At 43.4% G+C, this 23,691-nt stretch overlaps 1 protein-coding gene across 1 annotated transcript in view; it reads right to left on the bottom strand.

Annotated features, from left to right (window-relative positions):
- Positions 1 to 23,691, bottom strand: part of LOC126475065 (arylsulfatase B-like) — a 202,555-nt gene that overhangs the window by 7,050 nt on the left and 171,814 nt on the right. Inside the window, exon 8 of the mRNA XM_050102625.1 lies at positions 16,815 to 16,973. Coding sequence (XP_049958582.1) covers positions 16,815 to 16,973 — 159 coding nt within the window. The remainder of the gene's footprint in view (positions 1 to 16,814; positions 16,974 to 23,691) is intronic.

Raw genomic sequence — 23,691 nt, 5'->3', positions numbered from 1 at the left:
TCCTTACCCGGTGGGATTGACATCGAAAGGGTGGAAAACAGGGCAGCTCGTTTTGTATTATGACGTAATAGGGGAGAGAGTGTGGCAGATATGATACGCGAGTTGGGATAGAAGTCATTAAAGCAAAGACGTTTTTCGTCGCGCCGAGATCTATTTACGAAATTTCAGTCACCAACTTTCTCTTCCGAATGCGAAAATATTTTGTTGAGCCCAACCTACATAGGTAGAAATGATCAACAAAATAAAATAAGAGAAATCAGAGCTCGAACAGAAAGGTTTAGGTGTTCGTTTTTCCCGCGCGCTGTTCGGGAGTGGAATGGTAGAGAAATAGTATGATTGTGGTTCGATGAACCCTCTGCCAAGCACTTAAATGTGAATTGCAGAGTAATCATGTAGATGTAGATGTAGATGTAATTTTAAAAAATTAAAAAATAAAGAAAACAACAAAAAACGAATAAAACCTGGAGCGGAGCGGTTCTGATCCGAGAAGGGGAAGCATCGTGGACATGCCTCAGGTTTCGACCCCTCCACACACTGTCTCCACCGACTCAAAGCTGATAATTCTATTTCCTAAAAAAGAAGTGGTTAGCATTGGGTCGTGGACGAGGCGATGGTTCGAATCCCGCTACAGAGAGTCATTTTCATTCCTATAGTATAACTGTAAATTCCGTGACATTCAAAAAATTTGCACCTACCCTATTCGTTCTTGCTACGTGAACAACGTCTCCCCGCTGCGCAGGTTAACTGGAAAATGAGGCCTGCCTCTATGTCTGCAGCTCGAAGCGTCGAAGTACAAAGTAGTTCCAGGTACCTTACCACATTGCGTATATAATGGGTATCGAAAATCATGTGAGGCATACATTTTCAGCTCTATGCGTTTCTTCGTCTACTTGCCCATAGTTGTAAATACGTTTCTTCTAATAATTAAATTTAGTTACAATTAATAGGTAATCAAATAGTACAAAGTTGACTAAAAGTTCTTGCAAATATATGTCGTTTTTTAATTAAATTACTTCTCATGTGACATATAAATTAAATAAAATGACCAGTGATGAAAAAATATAGTTTAAAAATAACGTTTGAGTTGGAGTTGAACCGTCGGCTCTCACACGTCCGTCTTCCGTAGCGCCAGCGCTAAACGCTTGCCGACGATGTACACCAACATCCGGCACCACCTAAGCACAGATAGATAAGCCCCAAAATAGGCGCGTAAAACATCTCTTGTGATTTTTTCACAATTGCCAAAGTAATGTACTTTACTACTTTCACGCTGTGTTGTTTTCAACGGCCTACTAAAGGTGTACAAAGTTCGAAGTAAATCTGTGATCCTAATGCCGTCGGCTCCCTTTGTTTGGTAATCCATTTCAAGTCTGATCTGTGACTGAACCCTTGGACTTCTGTCTCTTTGAGATAGAGTAAGGTCCCAGTCGTTACTAAATACCCTGCCAGCGGTGAAGAAAGCACTAGGAAGGATACCGAATAAAGAAATTTTATTCATTTTGCATGCGCAGTTTCGTAGGAAGAACAGTTGATTAACAGTCGCGGTACAATGAGAGACTACATTTGACAACACGAACGAAAGAATGACTGACATCGAAATAAGATACCAATTCGATTCTACACAGAGAACGCGAAAGAACTTGCCCCCATTCCAACAGCCGTGTACCGCAAGCCTCTAGAGGAACGGAAGGTTCCAAATGATTGAAAAAGAGCACAGGTAGTCCCAGTTTTCAAGAAGGGTCGTCGAGCAGATGCGCAAAACTATAGGCCTGTATCTCTGACATCGATCTGTTAAAGAATTTTAGAACATGTTTTTCGCTCGCGTATCATGTCATTTCTGGAAACCCAGAATCTACTCAGTACGAATCAACATGGATTCCGGAAACAGCGATCGTGTGAGACCCAACTCGCTTTATTTGTTCAAGAGACCCAGAAAATATTAGATACGGGCTCCCAGGTAGATGCCATTTTGCTTGGCTTCCGGAAGGCGTTCGATACAGTTCCGCACTGTCGCCTGATAAACAAAGTGAGAGCCTACGGAATATCAGACCAGCTGTGTTTAGCAAACGGAACACAGCATATTGTTCTCAATGGAGAGACGTCTAAAGACGTTAAAGTAACCTCTGGCGTGCCACAGGGGAGTGTTATGGGACCATTGCTTTTCACAATATATATAAATGACCTAGTAGATAGTGTCGGAAGTTCCATGCGCCTTTTCGCGGATGATGCTGTAGTATACAGAGAAGTTGCAGCTTTATTAAACTGCAGCGAAATGCAGAAAGATCTACAGTGGATAGGCACTTGGTGCCGGGAGTGGCAACTGACCCTTAACATAGACAAATGTAATGTATTGCGAATACATAGAAAGAAGGATTCTTTATTGTATGATTATATGATAGCGGCACAAACACTGGTAGCAGTTGCTTCTGTAAAATATCTGGGAGTATGCGTGCGGAACTGCCACGCCAAGGCAATCTTCACAATAGCCACTTGTAGACGGTCCGGGGCTCTGTGCTGCAGACATCGTCGCATTGTCCCCATCTATTGTTGCTGCTAAAAAGTACGAGGGTAATCCCAAAAGTAAGGTCCTCTAATTTTTATAAGTACGTAGGCCTGCTTATTTCTACAATGGTTTACATCAGTTTACAGCTTGAGCATTTAGCTGTTTTTCGACATAATCACCATTTCTGTCGACGCATTTTTGTAGATGCTGTGACAGTTTCTGTATGCCCATGTCATACCAGCTCGTCGCCATGCTGTTCAGAAAGTTATGAACCTCTTCTTTCACCTCGTCGTCGGAGCTGAATCGCATTCTGTCCAAATGTTCTTTCAACCTAGGGATCAGGTGATAGTCACTGGGCTCCAAGTCAGGACTACAGGGTGGATGGGTGATTATGTTCCACTGAAACTGTGGTGTCACCGCCAGACACCACACTTGCTGGGTGGTAGCCTTTAAAACGGCCGCGGTCCGCTAGTATACGTCGGACCCGCGTGTCGCCACTGTCAGTGATCGCAGACCGAGCGCCACCACACGGCAAGTCTAGAGAGACGTACTAGCACTCGCCCCATTTGTACAGCCGACTTTGCTAGCGAAGCTACACTGACCGATACGCTCTCATTTGCCGAGACGATAGTTAGCATAGCCTTCAGCTACGTCATTTGCTACGACCTAGCAAGGCGCCGTATTCAATTGATAATTAATATTATGAAGCATGTACCGTAACGAGAGATGTTCTACAATTGTGGATTAAAGCTAAGTATTACATCAACTACTTACTTTATTTGCAATTCTCAAGATATTGTCCTGTTCCAGACCTCACACCAGTCAGCGTGTAATTAAACGCGTGCATTTCGGCCTCCTCTAGAAAAACAGTGTTGGCTCTTCTGCCAACACTACAGAAACTATAGCAGGAGAGCAACGGTTTGCCGAGCGATGTGTACGCTCTTGCTCAACATTCCTCTTCTCCGGTTCTGAGTTGCCCGTTTGAGTTTTTTCAAAGTCTCACAGTAGCAGTCAGCGTTAATTGTGGTCCCAGTGGTTCAGTTCCGACGACGAGGTGAGAATAAGAGGTTCATAACTTTCTGAACAGCATGGCGGCAAGTTGGTACGATATGGGCATACAAAAACTGCCACATCGTCTACAAAAATGCATCGACAGAAATGGTGATTACGTCGAAAAATAGCTAAATGTTCAATCTATAAGCTGATGTAAACCACTGTAGAAATAAACAGGTCTATGTACTTATAAAGAAAATAGGAGACCTTACTTTTGGGATTACCCTCGTAATTAACCAACAGCCAAGGGAATTGTGTGTCACTTCTCTCTGGCGCTGCTCTAGTGAAGCTACAGAGATCGCTCATGTCAGTAAGAGTAGTGCATCTGAACTCAATCATTCCATATTCACATGACATTCCCCAAATCTCGACCAGTAGCAATAGAAATGTTGTTGACCGATGATCCCTGCCTTCATAGGGCAGAAGTTTTCCGATGCTAAATCGTGACTTTTGCTGGTGGTCGTTTCTGCTTCTTATCCAAGATACAACACGATATCATACAGTGAAAAAAAAAAGGAAGCTGCAACATCGAGGAGTTAAGGAGTTATGCAAGGTAAGCGAAAATTGGTAGCTGTGTGTCCTATATCTGAAAGATGACGTCTATTCTGATTTCATGCCAGTGATGACAGTGTATTGGTAAGCAGGCCAAGTGAGCACCTGCAAGCCAGGCCGTCTGCAGCCTAGGCTCACAGGACCTACACATGGAGCTACGCTCGGGTGTGTGATTTCGTACGACAGCAAGAGCGCTCTCGTGGTTATCCCACACACACTACCTGAAAATTTGTACGTCATTCTGATGATTCGACCAGTTGTGCTGCCACTGATGAACAACACTGCGGGGGCGTTTCTCTATTGCACACATACATGTATTGTAATCCAACGTGTTCTACAGAGTGTCAACATGTTGCCTTGAACTGCTCGGTCACCAAACATGCCTCCAATCGAGGATACACGGGGCATCATCGGACAACTGCGGTGTCATCCACAACCATCACTTGCTGTTCCCGTGTTGATGGAGTGTAACAGGAGTGGAAAACCGACTTCTGACATCTGTATAACACAATGGTTGCATGTCCGTAAGCATTCATTCAACATTCTGAAGGTTATACCGGTTATTAATATACAAGCATATTGCATTTGCGATGACTTCTCATGGGCTTACATTAATCCATGATTTGCAAGTTAATCAGTTATATACGTTCAATGTTTTAACTTCGTTGATTGTTCCAGTGGCTGCTTGAATTTTTGGTTTTAGCTAATAATTTTGTGAAGTTTCGTTGGTATTGGTATTAGTTGTAGTTTACTAGTATTAATACAAGTAGTTGCTTTCTTAGTAGAGAGAGAGAATTTAGAGACCGTTACTGTAAGTTCTCAAAATAGCTCTACTGGTGTAACTGGGCTTGGGTAACGTAGCCATAAAGTTTTTTCAGTAACTGTAAAATTTTACCATGAGTGAGAAGCATGGGTTCCGTCGTAGTTTGTGAGTAGTGGGTTATGGTGTGGGATTTGTTCAAAATATTGTCATGGGGGAGGTATGCAGTGGGGAAACTAGTGGGCATTCAAGAGAGATCCTCTCCTGGGAATGCATAATCTGTGGTAGAAATAAGTTGATACAGGAGCAGGAGCATAAGATCTGTGCCCTTCAGAGGGAGTTACAACAATCAAAGCAGGAGCTAGATAGGTTAAGGAGGATGAAGGGGGATGGGGAATGGGAATTGACAGTTGACAAGAACGCACCTAGGAGGAGCAGGTATCAGACAGTTACACTTCGTGTATATGCAATAGATTTATCAACTGTCAGATTTGAGTGGAGAGGAGCCTGTTGCAGATGTAGGTGTGGGGAACATGTAGCAGACTCCAGCAGTTAGGAGGCTTAAGTCAGTTGCAAAGTCTAACAGGAAGAAGAAGGTTCTGCTGCTAGGTAGTTCGCATGGTAGAGGTGTGGGCCAGCAGTTGAAGGAATTGTTGGGGAGTGACTACCATGTCACCAGTATTGTCAAGCGTAGTGCAGGGTTCGCTCAGATGACTGGCAGCATAGGGCAGTCCTGTATGAATTTTACGAAGGAGGAGCAGGTAGTCATAGTGGGTTGAGCAGAGAACAGTCTTGGTTGGGACGAGGAATGTGATGTAGGTGGTGACTCAGAAAAGATAGCTACTCAAACTAATGGTACTAATGTGCATTTCGTGAAACTGTTTCAGCGTAATCATCGGCTTCATCTTAATGTGGCTGTTAGATAATTTAACATAGAACTGGAAAAGACACGGATGTCAGAGAGCATGGTTCACATTTCACTCTGTCAGTTGAGTCTATCAGTAGATCAGGTTTCACTAGGCATGACCTGCACCTCAGTAGGAATGGGAAGAGGTGGCTGGCTAAGCTTTTAGGCGACAGTGTGGTGGGTGGTGGTGGTGGTGTCACTCATGGAAAAATTCCTGTAGTAGTTGGTGTTAGAGCTGCACTTTTTCTTGATTGAAGTCAGCTGATAGGTATACCTGCTTAAAGGAAGTCCCTCTAACTAAGGGCACACATTCCGAGGATGTAATGTTTCCAAGTAGAGAAGGAATTACCATATATCATCAAAATATAAGAGGTATTAGAGATAAAGTTAGTGAACTGCTTCTGGAGCACTACTTATGAAATTTGACAATTCAGAGGCTTACTTTACCAGGATACAGATTAGCTGGCTGTTTTTCAAGGAGTTCCTTGTGGTGTGGAGAAGTGACCATGTACGTAAAAAACATATATTCCATCTGAGTCGCCGGCCGCGGCGGTCTCGCGGTTAAGGCGCTCAGTCCGGAACCGCGCGACTGCTACGGTCGCAGGTTCGAATCCTGCCTCGGGCATGGATGTGTGTGATGTCCTTAGGTTAGTTAGGTTTAAGTAGTTCTAAGTTCTAGGGGACTGATGACCACAGAAGTTAAGTCCCATAGTGCTCAGAGCCATTTGAACCATCTGAGTCCATATACGTATTACGGCACTGCGCTGCACAGATAGTTGATTGTTATGCAGGGCCAGTTGAATTTAGTGAAACCAAACTTCTGATTATTGTTCTTTGTATTACCCCTAACTCTGACTTCAGAGAATTTCTGCTCAGGCTAGAGAGGGTTTTATTGATTCAGTTTATAGGAAGTGCCAGAAATTAGTTACATGTGGTTACTTCAATATAAATTTTGTATATGATGGTGCAAGAAAAAGGATGTTGGTATAGCTCCTAAATTGATACGATCTGATGCAGACTGTGATTTTTCCAACTTGGGTGAGGGGGAACACTACCACAGCCGTAGGAAATATTTTTATTCATTCGTCATTACTAGATGGTCATTCAATTAGTAAAAGGGTGCATAGCCTTTCAGACCATACTGCCAAAAATTTAATAGCAAAAGTCTTTTGTACTCAAACAAATGTCACATATAATTACAAACTATGTAGGAAAGTTAATCCAATGGCAATAGAGAGTTTTTTAAAACTCGTCAAGGAATAAGAGTGGCAGGATGTTTATAGTGCCGATAACATAGTTGACAATTATACTGCCTGCCTTAACACATTCCCATGCTCTTTGGGAGTTGCCTTCCGTTATAACGTTTTAAACGGGGTACTAGCGGTAAAAGGCAGCCCAGGTGGCTGACTAGTAGGATAAGGATATCATGTTGAACAAAGCGGAAATTACATCAAAATATTAGAAGTAGTCACAATCAAGCTACAGTAGCCCATTACAAACAGTATTGTAAGGTGATTAGTAATGATATCTGGAAGGCAAAGAGTATGTGGTATGCAAATAGAATAGCTAATTCACAGGAGAAAATGAAACCCATGTGGTCAGTCGTGAATGAAATGTCCGGTCAGCAGCAAAAAGTCGACGATATAAAGTTAGTTCGTAGTGAAAATATTTCTTTTACTGATAAATCAGATACATGTATAGTACTTAATAATCATTTTCTGGGCATTGCAGGTGAATTAAATAAGAATTTAGTTTCTGTAGGTTATCATATAGCTCTCTTCGTAAATGCCTTTCTGAGATTGATGTCTGTCATACAGACAAGGGTCAATAGTTAAATCACAGAAGACTAAGGACGCACATGGATATGATGGAGTGCCTAGCAGAATATTAAAGTACTGTGCTGCACATGTTGGCCCTTGTTTTTAGCCACGTTTGTAATTTTTCCTCTAGGAATCGTCGGTTTCCTACATGATTAAATTACTCAGTAGTAAAGTCCATTTATAAAAAGGGAGAAAAGGGTAATCTAGACATTTTTAGACCTGTAGCTATGCCATCAGTGTTTGCTAAAGTTTTCTCATGTGAATGCAAGCTTTCCGGCGTATACTGCTGATGAAATCTTCTCGGGCTTCCATTCGGGTAGCTGCGTCGAAAATACGCGGATTTTAGGTGCAGCTACCTGGATGGAAGCCTGAGAAGATTTCATCAGTTTGCTAAAGTTATTGAAAATGCTGTGTATGTAAGGATAATTGATCATTTTATATCGCATAATTTGCTATCAAATGTGCAGATCGGCTTTGGAAGTCGTTTAACAACTGAAAATGCTATATTCTCTTTTCTCTATGAGGTACTGGATGAGTTAAACAGAAGATTTCGAACACTAGATATATTTTTTGATTTAACTAAGGCATTTGATTGTGTTGATGACAAAATATTGCTCCAGATGTTGAACCATTACGGAATACGAGGAGTAGGTCACAATCGGTTTACCTGTTTCTTTAGCAACAGACAGCATAAAGGCATTATTCATAGTGTTGAGAATGGCTGTGATATGGGGTCTGAGTGGGGTACAGTCAGGTGTGGGGTGCCCCAGGTATCACTGCTGGGGTCAGTCTCATTCCTTATTTATATAAATGATATGCCCTCTAGTATTACGTGTAACTCTAAAATTTTTCTGTTTGCTGATGACAGTAGCTTGGTAGTAAGGGATGTTGTGTGCAACACTGACTCGGTTTCAAATAGTGCAGTTCACGATATAACCATGGCTTGTAGAAAATAAAATAATGCTAAATTAAAGTAAGACTCAGTTTTTACACTTTCTAACACACAAATCAACAAAGCCTTACGTTTTAATTTCGCAGCATGGGCATATGATTAGTGAAACTGAAAAGTACAAATTTCTACCTGTGCAGATAGATATTAAACTGCCGTCGTAAGCCCACATTCAGGATCTTGTTCAAAGACTTAATGGTGCCATTTATACGATTCGAACGATATCTGAAATGACTGATCGTTCGACCCGGAATTGGTCTACTTTGCTTATTTTCATTAGCTTATGTCGTATGGTATTATATTTTGGGGTAACTCTTCCCATACTAAAGGATATTTTTGGCAGAGAAATGGGCGATTCGGGCAATATGTGGTGTAAATTCGCGAACCTCTTGTAGACCCCTGTTTACGCGTCTGGGTATTTTGACATTTGCCTCTCAGTATATACACTCCTGCAAATGGAAAAAAGAACACATTGACACCGGTGTGTCAGACCCACCATACTTGCTCCGGACACTGCGAGAGGGCTGTACAAGCAATGATCACACGCACGGCACAGTGGACACACCAGGAACCGCGGTGATGGCCGTCGAATGGCGCTAGCTGCGCAGCATTTGTGCACCGCCGCCGTCAGTGTCAGCCAGTCTGCCGTGGCATACGGAGCTCCATCGCAGTCTTTAACACGGGTAGCATGCCGCGACAGCGTGGACGTGAACCGTATGTGCAGTTGACGGACTTTGAGCGAGGGCGTATAGTGGGCATGCGGGAGGCCGGGTGGACGTACCGCCGAATTGCTCAACACGTGGGGCGTGAGGTCTCCACAGTACATCGATGTTGTCGCCAGTGGTCGGCGGAAGGTGCACGTGCCCGTCGACCTGGGACCGGACCGCAGCGACGCACGGATGCACGCCAAGACCGTAGGATCCTACGCAGTGCCGTAGGGGACCGCACCGCCACTTCCCAGCAAATTAGGGACACTGTTGCTCCTGGGGTATCGGCGAGGACCATTCGCAACCGTCTCCATGAAGCTGGGCTACGGTCCCGAACACCGTTAGGCCGTCTTCCGCTCACGCCCCAACATCGTGCAGCCCGCCTCCAGTGGTGTCGCGACAGGCGTGAATGGAGGGACGAATGGAGACGTGTCGTCTTCAGCGATGAGAGTCGCTTCTGCCTTGGTGCCAATGATGGTCGTATGCGTGTTTGGCGCCGTGCAGGTGAGCGCCACAATCAGGACTGCATACGACCGAGGCACACAGGGCCAACACCCGGCATCATGGTGTGGGGAGCGATCTCCTACACTGGCCGTACACCACTGGTGATCGTCGAGGGGACACTGAATAGTGCACGGTACATCCAAACCTTCATCGAACCCATCGTTATACCATTCCTAGACCGGCAAGGGAACTTGCTGTTCCAACAGGACAATGCACGTCCGCATGTATCCCGTGCCACCCAACGTGCTCTAGAAGGTGTAAGTCAACTACCCTGGCCAGCAAGATCTCCGGATCTGTCCCCCATTGAGCATGTTTGGGACTGGATGAAGCGTCGTCTCACGCGGTCTGCACGTCCAGCACGAACGCTGGTCCAACTGAGGCGCCAGGTGGAAATGGCATGGCAAGCCGTTCCACAGGACTACATCCAGCATCTCTACGATCGTCTCCATGGGAGAATAGCAGCCTGCATTGCTGCGAAAGGTGGATATACACTGTACTAGTGCCGACATTGTGCATGCTCTGTTGCCTGTGTCTATGTGCCTGTGGTTCGGTCAGTGTGATCATGTGATGTATCTGACCCCAGGAATGTGTCAATAAAGTTTCCCCTTCCTGGGACAATGAATTCACGGTGTTCTTATTTCAATTTCCAGGAGTGTATATTCCTTACAGTTATTTCTAGTTAACGATATTAGCTTATTCTCAAGAATAAGCAGCTTTCACTCAGTTAATACACGGCAGAAATCAAACGTGCATATGGATCGAATTTCCTTAACTAGCGTACAGAAAGGTGTGCAGTATACTGCTGCATCCATTTTCGATAAGTTACCACATCAATTCCAAAACTTTAGCAGTAATCCACGCACTTTCTAATCTAAACTGAAGAGTTTCCCCCTGGGTCACTCCTTCTATTCTGTCAAGGATTTCCTCGAAAAATTAAGCTGATTCTCGTTGTATTGTTGACTGGGTTTACTTAAACTTACGGATTGAGCTTTTTCGGGTGCATAAACATTTTGTTTTTATCTGATATTACTTTTATGTTGTAATTTCATGTACTGACACGTTCCATGACCATCGAGTTTTGCTCCTCAATTTGGTCCTGCGGAACTTGAGGTGTAAATAAAAAAATAAAAACGTTACCTATTCAAATTTATTCCTCAAGATTGATTACTCTACACTGATTATTTCTTGGTGTTGCGCCACTTTGCATCGTAATTCCGCTGGTATTGTAGGTACCGCCATCTTCACTCCACTCTCACGTTCCATTCACGAATGGCGTGATATAAGCTGTCGTCATAGCTCTGTATGAGCTCAACGTTCGTCACTTTTCTCGTCGGAATCATTTCCAGAGACATATCTGAGAGAAAGCATTAAGTTAGCCGACCCTTGTTGCGATGTACGCTCTCGAATATTCAACAGCAGACCTCTCCGCGACGCACGACGCTTGTCTTTTACCGTCTGCACTGGAGTATGTTGAGCATCTCCGTAACGCTCTCGCGTCGAGTGAACGATTTCGTGATGAAACGCACAGCTCTTCCGTCGATTTTCTCTTTCTTCCATTTTGGCTAGACCTGGTATGTGTCCAGATCGATGAGTGACAAATAATCAACAAATTCGAGTTCTGAAGGAAAAGCCTAAAAGTCCTTCCTTACCCATAAACTGTATATACCTTGACTCCCAGCCATTTTATGAGTTTGTGCTGAATTGATAATAAATTTTGTACCCAAGTATGTAATATACTTTATACCTGTTTGACGTTGGTGGCGTGCCACCTTAATTGTGGTACAGTTTTAGTGCTCGGCAGTGAACATCAACTGATTGTAGCCGCGTGGCTCATTGAAATTAGCAGACGATAGGTGGTCGCTATGTCAATGGTAATCGACGAATCCTTAGCAAGAATAACCAATCACATAGATCGAAATGTCAGTTACAGTCACGCTTAGATTAAAGGGTATCGCTTGTATGTTGCTTGCAGATTGAACAGCAATTCGGCGATTGTTTATCGGTTCCAGAGCTACAGTATGGCTGTGGACAGCTACTCATAATCTACTAGTAAAACATTATGAATGGAGGAGGTCTTGTAAAAACTAGATATATCTGTGATCAGTTTTATGCAACAAACTGTTCATAGAAGAGACCACAAAATTCCGTTCCAACACGGGATGCAATATGACGGAATGTCGTACTACCCCATTTAGCTAATGAACTAAAGTAATAATGAACTGCCACGATCGTAAACAAAAGCATCCATGAAACTGCATATGAGAATCTTGTCCGAGAAATTACAGTTGAAGACAGTATGTGATTGATGCAAAGGTTCGTATTTTATGTAGAATATCGAAACTCAATATCTCCTCAGAATTAAGGACGATTTTCGTTTTAATGTTCGACGAAAGTTTAGTTCAGTAGAGCGTGACCCTCTGTTGGAAATATGTGGGAATAACTGAGATAATGTTTCCATCCCAGAGGAATCATTCAGGCATTCGCCTTAATCGATTTACGAGATCTGTGGAACCCTCCTTTTGGATGGACGGCAGGTATTCGAACAATCTACGACGCAAATATAGTTTCTGAAACATTAAAACGATTCCCTCAGTCTTCTACTTCATAACGCAGCGTGTAACGTTTGGCTAATGAATTCACGTGGGACAGTTTGGCAAGCGCTGGTAAATATTCTGATTAACAGTTCTAATCAAATCTTATTCGTCAGGGCCGTGGGGCGATTACCTCATCCAGAAAATAGTGAGGCTCTAGAAACTAGTCATAGAGTCAAAAAAGTCATGTTACAGCTACTTCGTGGTCATGCCTTACTACAGACCTCTCGATTTTTGTGAAGCAGGTGCAAAAAGGGCATTTCTTTTTGTACATGTCTATTATATATACTCACTCGATCAGCACTGCGTTACAATTTCTGTTACATTCGGAAATATGAACCAACCACCGTCAGTAAAATGATGGGAACCTGACAAAACACGAGTCAGCAATCCTAATAATATCGTGACAAATTATTGGAATCCACAGTTGCAAACTCTAACATCTCAGAAACTACATACAGTTACCGTGTGTGAGCCATCAATAGTTTTTCTTTATGTAGTCTGTGCAGTGTTGGCAAAGTGAAACTGGGGTGGGCAATATTTCGACCAACTTAAGATAGGTAACCTAGCCTACATCAACCACAAAATAGGGAAATTATGCCACTTGGATTGCATAACTTCAGGAGCATGAAATACACTGCCTGACAAGAAAAGTGAAGCTCCTAGAAAACGTGGTAGGAGGTCATATATGCAGGGTGCTCCATTGATAGTGACCGGGCCAAATATCTCACAAAATAAGCATCAAACGGAAAACTACGAAGAACGAAACTCGTCTAGCTTGAAGGGGGAAACCAGATGGCGCTATGGTTGGCCCGCTAGATGGTGCTGCCATAAGTCAAACGGATGTCAACAGCGTTTTTTTTTTTAATAGTAACCCCGATTTTTTTATTACATGTTCGTGTAGTAAATAAGAAAAATGAATGTTTTACTTGGACCACTTTTTTCGCTTGTGACATATGGGGCTGTAATAGTCACTAACTTATAAGTACGTGGTATCACGTAACATTCCGCCAGTGCGGACGGTATTTGCTTCGTGATACACTACCCGTGTTAAAATGGACCGTTTACCAATTGCGGAAAAGGTCGACATCGTGTTGATGTATTGCTATTGTGACCAAAATGCCCAACGGGCGTGTGCTATGTATGCTGCTCGGTATCCTGGACATCATCCAAGTGTCCGGACCGTTCTCCGGATAGTTACGTTACTTAAGGAAACAGAAAGTGTTCAGCCACATGTGAAACGTCAACCATGACCTGCAACAAATGATGATGCCCAAGTAGGTGTTTTAGCTGCTGTAGCGGCTAATCCGCACATTTGTAGCAGACAAATTGTGCGAGAATCTGGAATCTCAAAAACGTCGGTGTTGAGAATGCTATATCAACATCGATTACACCCGTACCATATTTCTATGCACCAGGAATTGCATGGCGAAGACTTTGAACATCATGTACAGCTATGCCACTGGGCACAAGAGAAATTACGGGACGAAGAAAGATTTTTGCACGCGTTCTATTTAGCGACGAAGCGTCATTCAGGAACAGCGGTAACGTAAATCGCCATAATATGCACTACTGGGCAACGGAAAATCCACGATGGCTGCGATAAGTGGAACATCAGTGATCTTGGCGGGCTAATGTATGGTGCGGCATTATGGGAGGAAGGATAATTGGCTCCCATTTTATCGATGGCAATTTAAATGGTGCATTGTATGCTGATTTCCAACGTAATATTCTACCGATGTTCCTACAAGATATTTCACTGCATGACAGAATGGAGATGTACTTCCAACATGATGGATGTCCGGCACATAGTTCGTGTGCGGTTGAAGCGGTATTGAATAGCATATTTCATGACAGGTGGATTAGTCGTCGAGGCACCATACCGTGGCCCGCACGTTCACCCGATCTGACGTCCCAAGATTTCTGTCTGTGGGGAAAGTTGAAGGATATTTGCTATCGTGATCCACCGACAACGCCTGACTACAAGCGTCAGCGCATTGTGAATGCATGTGCGAACATTACAGAAGGCGAACTACTCGCTGTTGAGAGGAATGTCGTTACACCTATTGCCAAATGCGTTGAGGTTCACGGACATCATTTTGAGCATTTATTGCATTAATGTGGTATTTACAGGTAATCACGCTGTAACAGCAAGCGTTCTCAGAAACGATAAGTTCTCAAAGGTACATGTATCACATTGGAACAACCGACATAAAATGTTAAAACGTACCTACGTTCTGTATTTTAATTTAAACAATGTACCCGTTATCAACTGTTCGTTCAAAATTGTGAGCCATGTCTTTGTGACTATTACAGCGCCATCTATCACAAAGCGAAAAAAGTGGTCCAACTAAAACATTCATATTTCCCTACGTACTACACGAATATGTAATAAAAAATGGGTGTTCCTATTTAAAGAAATGCAGTTGATATCCGTTTGACCTATGGCAGCGCCATCTAGCGGGCCAGTCATAACGCCATCTGTTTCCCCCCTTCAAGCTAGACAAGTTTCGTTCTTTGCAGTTTTTTCGTTTGACGCTTATTTCGTGAGATATTTGGCCCGGTCACGATCAATGGACCACCCTGTATACATACGGTCGGCGTATATGTAAATGATTGGAGCTGCATTTTTGTGTGCCTTGTAGAACGGCCAATGTTTGTCGAGTTTAATGCTGTTACCAGGCCACGTAGGGTATAAATTGGGCGTGAATTGCACCGGACGTTGAGTGAAAATGGAAAATGGAGAGTCCAACTACTTGTCTCAGAGAGCGTTATCAGCGCCTGGGAAAGTTTCGGAAGGGGCGTCATTGTGGATCTATATTTGGCTGGCAGGCCAAATCTAGCAAGGTCCAAATTTGTTTGGCATTGGGATGCGACTGGCTCAGTGATGGGCTACTTAGGATCGTGAAGCGAGACCCAATCCTCGTCGAACTTGCTGTCTACCACGTCTACGAATACAACGGAGGACAGGTGTATTGTGTACCACACACATTTTAACAGCTTTACATCTACACCTACGACTCGAGAACTAGTAACAATCTCCCTACAGTATTCCATGGCCAGCAGCAACCGGAGTAGGGAGCTACCGCTGCATTCATAGGCTGCCTTTGACACCGTACCACTACGTACTGAGCTAGGACTGATGCCGTGATCGAGAAGCACTGACTGGTGATTAATGACGTCGCACTGTGTTCAGTAATCCACCACGTTTCGCACCACCATGGATGATCGTTGTCATCGAGGATGACGGGAAGGTCCCATTCTTCCAATGTTTTTGAGAGACAAGCAATGCTAATGCCATTGGGTATACTTCAGGTGATGGCTCTTAGTAACTGAGGCAAGTCTGACTGCACACTGATATTTCTCAAACACACTACGCTCTATGTACTCTCCCTCAGATGACAGTATCGTGTTGGCATTTTTCAACAGGTCAATGCTCCTCTGCACATGGCATGTACGTCTATGTACTGCTTGCGTGATACTGAGGTACTTAAGCAAAATCCCCCGATCTGTCCCTGACAGAACATGTGTGGTTCCAACTCGCACGTCAGCTCAGCCCCTTGCTAGTAACTAGGATATCACTGTCCATTTACAACAGTTGTTGGTTGGCTTACTTCAGGAAAGGACACAGTGACTTTATGACACCTTTACCGACCGAATCAGTGCACGCATCGAGGTCTCGGCGGGAGAAAGCTCATACTAATACGTGGGGCCTTACTGACAATTTCTTTGTAAATATGTCTCGATCCGCTGTAAACATATCACATACCCCCATCAACCGGTGAACTTTAGTTTCAGATTCTCTCCTACTTCTGCATACTTCACTATTAGCCAACATTGATTTCATCAGGAACCGTTGTGCACAACGACCGTATATTGTACGGAGGGAGAGGCATACAGCAGTCAGTCGAAATCCCATTAGTTTTTATGATGCTTGAAAATCAAGAGTTCGGCTATAAATAGCCATGTTAAGGGCATTTTAGTTGCAATTCGACAGACTCACGGAAGTTCACGCCTCCGTCCGTTCTTACAGTTGTGTAGCCAGACGGACACTGAGGCGCTTGTCTACGGCAAGTGGGGTTGCGACTGACTGCTAAGTGCCCCCCTTAACTCAACTTTTTTTTTTTAAATCATGCATTGCGTTTTCTGGGCTAGTATGAATTAGCCTACCCTGTACAAAATTTAGAACCAATCAGTGAAGTCCGTAAATCTGCACAAAAATATTTTGTGGGCGCTGAGCTACATAGGGAGAAACGATCATCATAATAGACTAGGGGAAATCAGAGCTCCAACGGAAGCACATAGGGATTCGTTTCTTTCCGCTTGCTCTTCGAGTATGGAGTAACAGAGAATCATTGTGAAGGTTGGATGAGCCCTCTGCCAAACTTGAGTGTGATTTTGCAGGGTATCCACGTAGATGCAGATGTAGGCGAAAAACTGTTGGCCAGCAGAGGGATAGACTGCTCACCTATGACGAGCTTCCAGTCTCCGACTCGGACGGCGGCCGTCTCACTCGCCTCGTCTGCATTGAGCAGCAGCTCCGAGCGGCGAGACAGCGAGCCGCTGACCAGCGCCTCCCATTGGTCCACGCCGTCAAGGTCACGGGGCAGCGAGGATACGTCACCGCCTGCAGGCACGATGTCGCCGCACTCAGTAAAACTCTCCCCCCCTGGCTTTGAGTTCCATATTCCTTTACGATAACTGGTAGTTCACTGTAAAACAGGAGTCCATTTTAATGTGTACAGAAAGTTAAACACAGTAGTCACAATGCTGAATGGAACCGAAAACTGGTGCACATTTAAGTCATTCCATGTCACAACCTCATGTTGGTAATGGCAGTTACATTTAACCTCTTTCTGAAGTGTGGTCGACATGTACGTCTTTTTATAGATGGTGGACAAAAGTCATGCGATTCCTCCTAATATCGTGTTGCACCTTCTTTTGTCTGGTGCAGTGCAGCAACTCGACATGGCATGGACTCAACAAGTCCTTGGAAATCACCTGCAGAAGTATTGATATATATATATATATATATATATATATATATATATAGGGTGTCCCAGCTATCTTGTCCACCCAAAATATCTCTGGAACAATAACAGCTATTGGAAAACGACATTCACCGGTATCAATGTAGGGCTGGGGCCCATGAATGTACATATTTGGAAACTTTCTAAAACGAAAGCATATGTGATTTTTAACACAAACTTATGTTTTTTTAAATGGACCTCCTATATTTTTTCTTCAGCAATCCATAGCATAACAAAGCACATACACAATGGCTTTGATTGCATCGCAATATTCCCATTACATCCCGAGATATTGAGACGCGAAGTTGACGCTTGAAACACCCGACATGCGCTGCTAGCGCACGTCCTGAGGCTCAGGCGTGAACCCCATGCTGCCCGTAATCGCGATGTGATTGACATACGTAATCACACTTCCATACTTATCAAGAGGTCCGAAACGAATAATACGGTCTGCTGCCATCCTGCTGCGATTACGGGCAGCATGCGATTCACGCCTGAGCCTCAGGACGTGCTCTAGCAGCGCATGTCGGGTGTTTCAAGCGTCAACTTCGCGTCTCAATATCTCGGGATGTAATGGGAATATTGCGATGCAATCAACGCCATTGTGTATGTGCTTTGTTGTGCTATGGATTGCTGAAGAAAAAGTGTAGGAGGTCCATTTAAAAAAAAACATAAGTTTGTGTTAAAAAACACATATGCTTTCGTTTTAGAAAGTTTCCAAATATGTACATTCATGGGCCCCAGCCCTACATTGATACCGGTGAAAGTCGTTTTCCAATAGCTGTTATTGTTCCAGAGACATTTTGGGTGGACAAGATAGCTGGGACACCCTGTATATATATATATATATATATATATATATATATATATATATATATATATATATATAGATATCGTATCTATAGTCACCTATAACTGCGAAAGCGATGCTAGTGCTGGATCTGTGCACGAACTGAACTCTCGATCATATCCCATAAATGTTCAATGGGATTCTATCCAGGCGACCTGGGTTCCAGATCATTCGCTCGAATTGTCCATAATGTTACTTAAATTAAACGAGAATAATCGTTGCCCAGTGACATGGCACATTGTCATCCAAAAGAATTTAACGCTGTTGTTTTCCAAGTAGCCAAACATAACCATTTCCAGCCAATGATCCCTTCTGTTTGACGATAGGAACCAGACCATTCTGTATAAACATATCCCACACCATTATGGAGTCACCAACAGCTTGCTTGCTGACAATTTTGGTCTGTGACTCCGTGGGATGTGTGCCACACTTGAACCCTACCATCAGCTCTCACCAACTGAAATCGTAACTCATCTGACCAGGCCACGGTCTTTCCAGTTTCCTAGGGAGCAGCCAGTATGATCATGAGCCCAGGAGAGGCACTGCAGGAGATGTCGTGTTGTTAGAAAAGTTGCTCATGTCGATGGTCTGTTGCCATAGCCCATTAGCGTCACTGTCCTAATGGATATGTCCATTGCACTATACGTCCCACATTGATTTCTGCAGTAATTTGACGTAGTTTTGCTTGTTTGTTAGCACTGACAACTCAACGGAAACGCTGATGCTCTCGGTCATTGAGCGAAGGTTGGCAGCCACTGCACTGTCCGTGGTGAGAGGTAATGCCTGAAATTGTGGTGTTTTTGGTATACACCTGACGCTAGGAATCTCGGAATACTGAATTCCCTAACAATTTCCAAAATATATTGTGCCATGCATCTATTTCCAACTACCACTCCGAGTTCAAGATCTATTAATCCTTGTCGTGCGGCCATAACCACGCCGGAAACCTTTTTCACATGACAGCTCCCCCAATGCACTTACCCTATATACCTTGTGTAAGCGATATTATCGCCATCTGCATATGTCCATATTGCTATCCTAAGGCGATTAGGCTCCTCAGTGTGTTTATCTTTAACATGACATGTAACTTTCTATCCAGAAGCTAAATTAAAAATTTACTAACCAAATGTCGTTTAGCTACCAGTGGGACATAAACCATTACGATAACCATTGTTGTAACTTTGTTCGTTACGAAAATACATACGATCCTGTATCGTTTACTCATTAATACACTTCAGCCCCTCTAGAACTGTTCGAAAACGTATCTCGCTGAAGCATTGAGGTGAACATGACGTTATTAAAAACGAAGACAATACCGACTTCGACTCTGCTGTACTGGCACACAGTCTACGCACCCACCGCAACGAGGCTTGCTCACTTGTTGCAGTTTACTCAAATGAAAAATAGTGGATAATACACAGTGATCATTCAGTCAACCGCCTTCAGTTGACGCTCTGTGTGATTACAATGAACATGAACGAAGAGAAAGGAGAAGTAATACCCACCTACAAAAAATGACGATTAACCGAAAGACTGGCTTGCATTTTCCATGTATTTCAGTTTATTTGCTGCCATCTGCAGCAAGTGGACAAATTACGATACCCGGGTACCAGCACTGTGTATGATTACTGGCGAGTCAGTCAATTTTGTGTTGCCTTCCTAATACCGTCATGCTTACGTGACTGGTTCACTGTCACAAGTTTTGGAACATTTGTTCTGGAGAGGAAGAGCATTATTGAATAAAAAAATATTCGGTTCTATTTATGGAAGTGGAACATGAATGATAAACAGTTTATACAAGAATAGAGTAGAAGAATTTCAAATGTGGTGCTACAGAAGAATTCTGAAGATTAGAAGAACCGATGAAGAAGAACTGCACAGGATGAGACATAAATGAAATTTGTGACACAACCTGAGTAGAATAAGGGATACGACACATCAAGCGATCACCAGTTTAGTCGAGCGGTCTAAGGCGCTGCAGTCATGGACTGTGCGGCTGGTCCCGGCGGAGGTTCGAGTCCTCCCTCGGGCATGGGTGTGTGTGTTTGTCCTTAGGATAATTTAGGCTAAGTAGTGTGTAGGCTTAGGGACTGATGACTTTAGCAGTTACGTCCCATAAGATTTCACGCACATTTGAACATTTGTGAACCAGTTTAATGCTGGAGTGAAGTACAGGGGTAAAAGTCGTCGAGGAGACCAGGGGATGAATATAGTAAGACGAATATGAAAAATCAAACTAGTCTTCGAAGATGACAACAATAATAACATCTAAACAGTCGACCTGCTATTCGTATCTTCGTAACACAGTTACAAGTGTGGTATCAACCGTGATCCAGTCGTCCGCACTTTCAAATAGCTTGCCGCCAGTTACTCCGCAGCGTTTCCTACAGCCGCCACCGTGGCAAGAGGGCGCTGCCTGCCCCAAACGATCACGCTGCTGCCAATGAGATGCAAGCGTCCCCTCTCCGGAGCTGCAGTGGTGGGTGTGTTTAAATTCAGACTTCCATGCACTGCCCACATTTTCTGTGTTTGCCAGTTGAATAACATTTACGGACTTTCATAGTGGCCAGGCTCCACATCTCCTGAATGGATATTGTATTCAAGATTGACAAATAATGGTTCTTTTGTATCTGTATACATTTCCACATTCAGATCAACTGCTAGCAACTGATGCTGCAACTACTACAACAAAGTTACGTATTATTTTTACTATTTGTTATAAGACGTAGAATAAATGACTATCTGAATTCTCTTTTCACGATCAGTATCTGTTCCTCAATCCTGTATGGATTAAAGAACCACAGAGCGTGCAAAGGAAGACATAACAAAAAGGCCAGTAATGCTGATTAATGCGTCCCCTCGTAGCTAAACAACATTTTCTTAATAACATTTTATTTTGCTATTACATAAAAAATATTTCATTTGGCCTAGAAAATAGACATCCTGTATATACCAAATTTCGGGCTGTTTCTCAAATAAAAACTTTACTTAAATATCTGGAGATCATAGTTTGCACTCAACAATATTTTCTCGTTATTCAGAAACAGTTTTGATCAGAAACGGACCCCCATCATACATCATCTACATCTACATCTACATTTATACTCCGCAAGCCACCATGTGGTGTGTGGTGGAGGGCACTTTACGTGACACTGTCGTTACCTCCTTTTCCTGTTCCAGACGCGTATGGTTCGCGGGAAGAACGACTGCCGGAAAGCCTCCGTGCGCTCATGAATCTCTCTAATTTTACATTCGTGATCTTCTCGGGAGGTATAAGTAGTGGGAAACAATATCTTCGATACCTCATCCAGAAACGCACCCTCTCGAAACCTCGACAGCAAGCTAGACCGCGATGCAGAGCACCTCTCTTACAGAGTCTGTCACTTGAGTTTGTTAAACATCTCCGTAACGCTATCACGATTACCAAATAACCCTGTGACGTAACTCGCCGCTCTTCTTGGGATTTTCTCTATATCCTCTGTCAACCCGATCTGGTACGGATCCCATACTGATGAGCAATATTTAAGTATAGGTCGAAAGAGTGTTTTGTAAGCCACCTCCTTTGTTGATGGACAACATTTTCTAAGGACTCTCCCAATGAATCTCAACCTCGCACCCGCCATACCAACAATTAATTTTATACAATCATTCCACTTCAAATCATTTCGTACGCATACTCCCTGATATTTTACAGAGGTAACTACTACCGGTGTTTGTTCCGCTATCATATAATCATACAATAAAGGATCCTTCTTTCTATGTATCCGCAGTACATTACATTTGTATATCTTAAGGGTCAGTTGCCACCCTCTGCACCAAGTGCCTATCCGCTGCAGATCTTCCTGCATTTCGCTGCAATTTTCTAACGCTGCATCTTCTCTGTATACTACAGCATCATCCGCGAAAAGCTGCATGGAACTTCCGACACTATCTACCAGGTCATTTATATAATTTGTGAAAAGCAATGATCCCATTACACTCCCTTATGGCACGCCAGAGGTTACTTTAACGACTGTAGACGACTCTCCATTGAGAACAACATGTTGTGTTCTGTTTGCTAAAAACTCTTCAATCCAGCCAGAAAGCTGGTCTGATATTCCGTAGGCTCTTACTGTGTTTATCAGGCGACAGTGCGGAACTGTATCGAACGCCTTCCGGAAGTCAAGGGAAATGGCATCTAGTGAAACAGCTTAGGAAAATGGTGTTTAGTATTTCAGCTCTACGCGTGTCATCCTTTGCTTCAATGCCATGATCAACCCAGTGTGTTTGGATATGCTGTTTCGATCCACTTACTGATTTAACGTAAGACCAGAACTTCCTAGGATTTTCTGTCAAGTCGGTACATAGAAGTTTTCTTTCTAATTCACTGAATGCTGCACGCGTAGCCCTCCTTACGCTAACTTTGGCATCGCTTAGCTTCTGTTTGTCTGAGAGGTTTTGGTTGTGTTTAAATATGCAGTGAAGCTCACTTTGCTTTCCCAGTAGTTTCCTAAATTTTTTGTTGAACCACAGTGGGTTTTTCCCGCCTCTTACATTTTTACTCGGCACGTACCTGCCTGAAACGCATTTTATGATTGCCTTGAACTTTCTCCACAAACACTCAACATTGTCAGTGTCGGAACAGAAATTTTCGTTTCCATCTGTTAGGTAGTCTGAAATCTGCCTTCTATTACTCTTGCTAAACAGATAAACCTTCCTCCCTTTTTTTATATTCCTATTTACTTACATATTCAGGGATGCTGCGACGACCTTATGATCACTGATTCCGTGTTCTGCGCTTACAGAGTCGAAAATTTCGGGTCTGTTCGTTATCAGTAGGTCCAAGATGTTATCTCCACGAGTCGGTTCTCTGTTTAATTGCTCGATAGTGTCCTCAGTATAATGTCTCTCGATTCTCTGTCCCTACCACCCGTCCTAAAAATCTGAGTGTCCCAGTCTATATCTGGTAAATTGAAATCTCCACCTAAGACTGTAACACGCTGAGGAAATTTATGTGAAATGTATTCCAGATTTTCTCTCAGTTGTTCTGCCGCTAATGCTGCTGAGTCAGGAGGTCGGTAAAAGGAGCGAATTATTAACCTAGCTCGGTTGTTGAGCATAATCTCCACCCATAATGATTGGCGAGAACCATCCACTTCTATCTCAGTACAGGATAAACTACTAATAACAGCCTTGTAACATAATAGCCTTGTAATAATGGCATTGTAACATTAACCAAAACGGCCGTGCTGTGCTGGTACTGCGAACAGCTGAAAGCAAGGGGAAACTACAGCCGTAATTTTTCCCGAGGACATGCAGCTTTATTGTATGATTAAATGATGATGGCGTCCTCTTGGGTAAAATATTCCGGAGGTAAAATAGTCCCCCAATCGGATCTTCGGGCGGGGACTACTCAAGAGGACGTCGTTATCAGGAGAAAGAAAACTGGAATTCTACGGATCGGAGCGTGGAATGTCAGATCCCTT

This window comes from Schistocerca serialis, chromosome 4 (genome assembly GCF_023864345.2).
Source record: "Schistocerca serialis cubense isolate TAMUIC-IGC-003099 chromosome 4, iqSchSeri2.2, whole genome shotgun sequence".
Classification (NCBI taxonomy): Eukaryota; Metazoa; Arthropoda; class Insecta; order Orthoptera; family Acrididae; genus Schistocerca; species Schistocerca serialis.
Note: the sequence above shows the minus strand (reverse complement) of the source record. Positions and strands in the feature narration are given on the sequence as shown.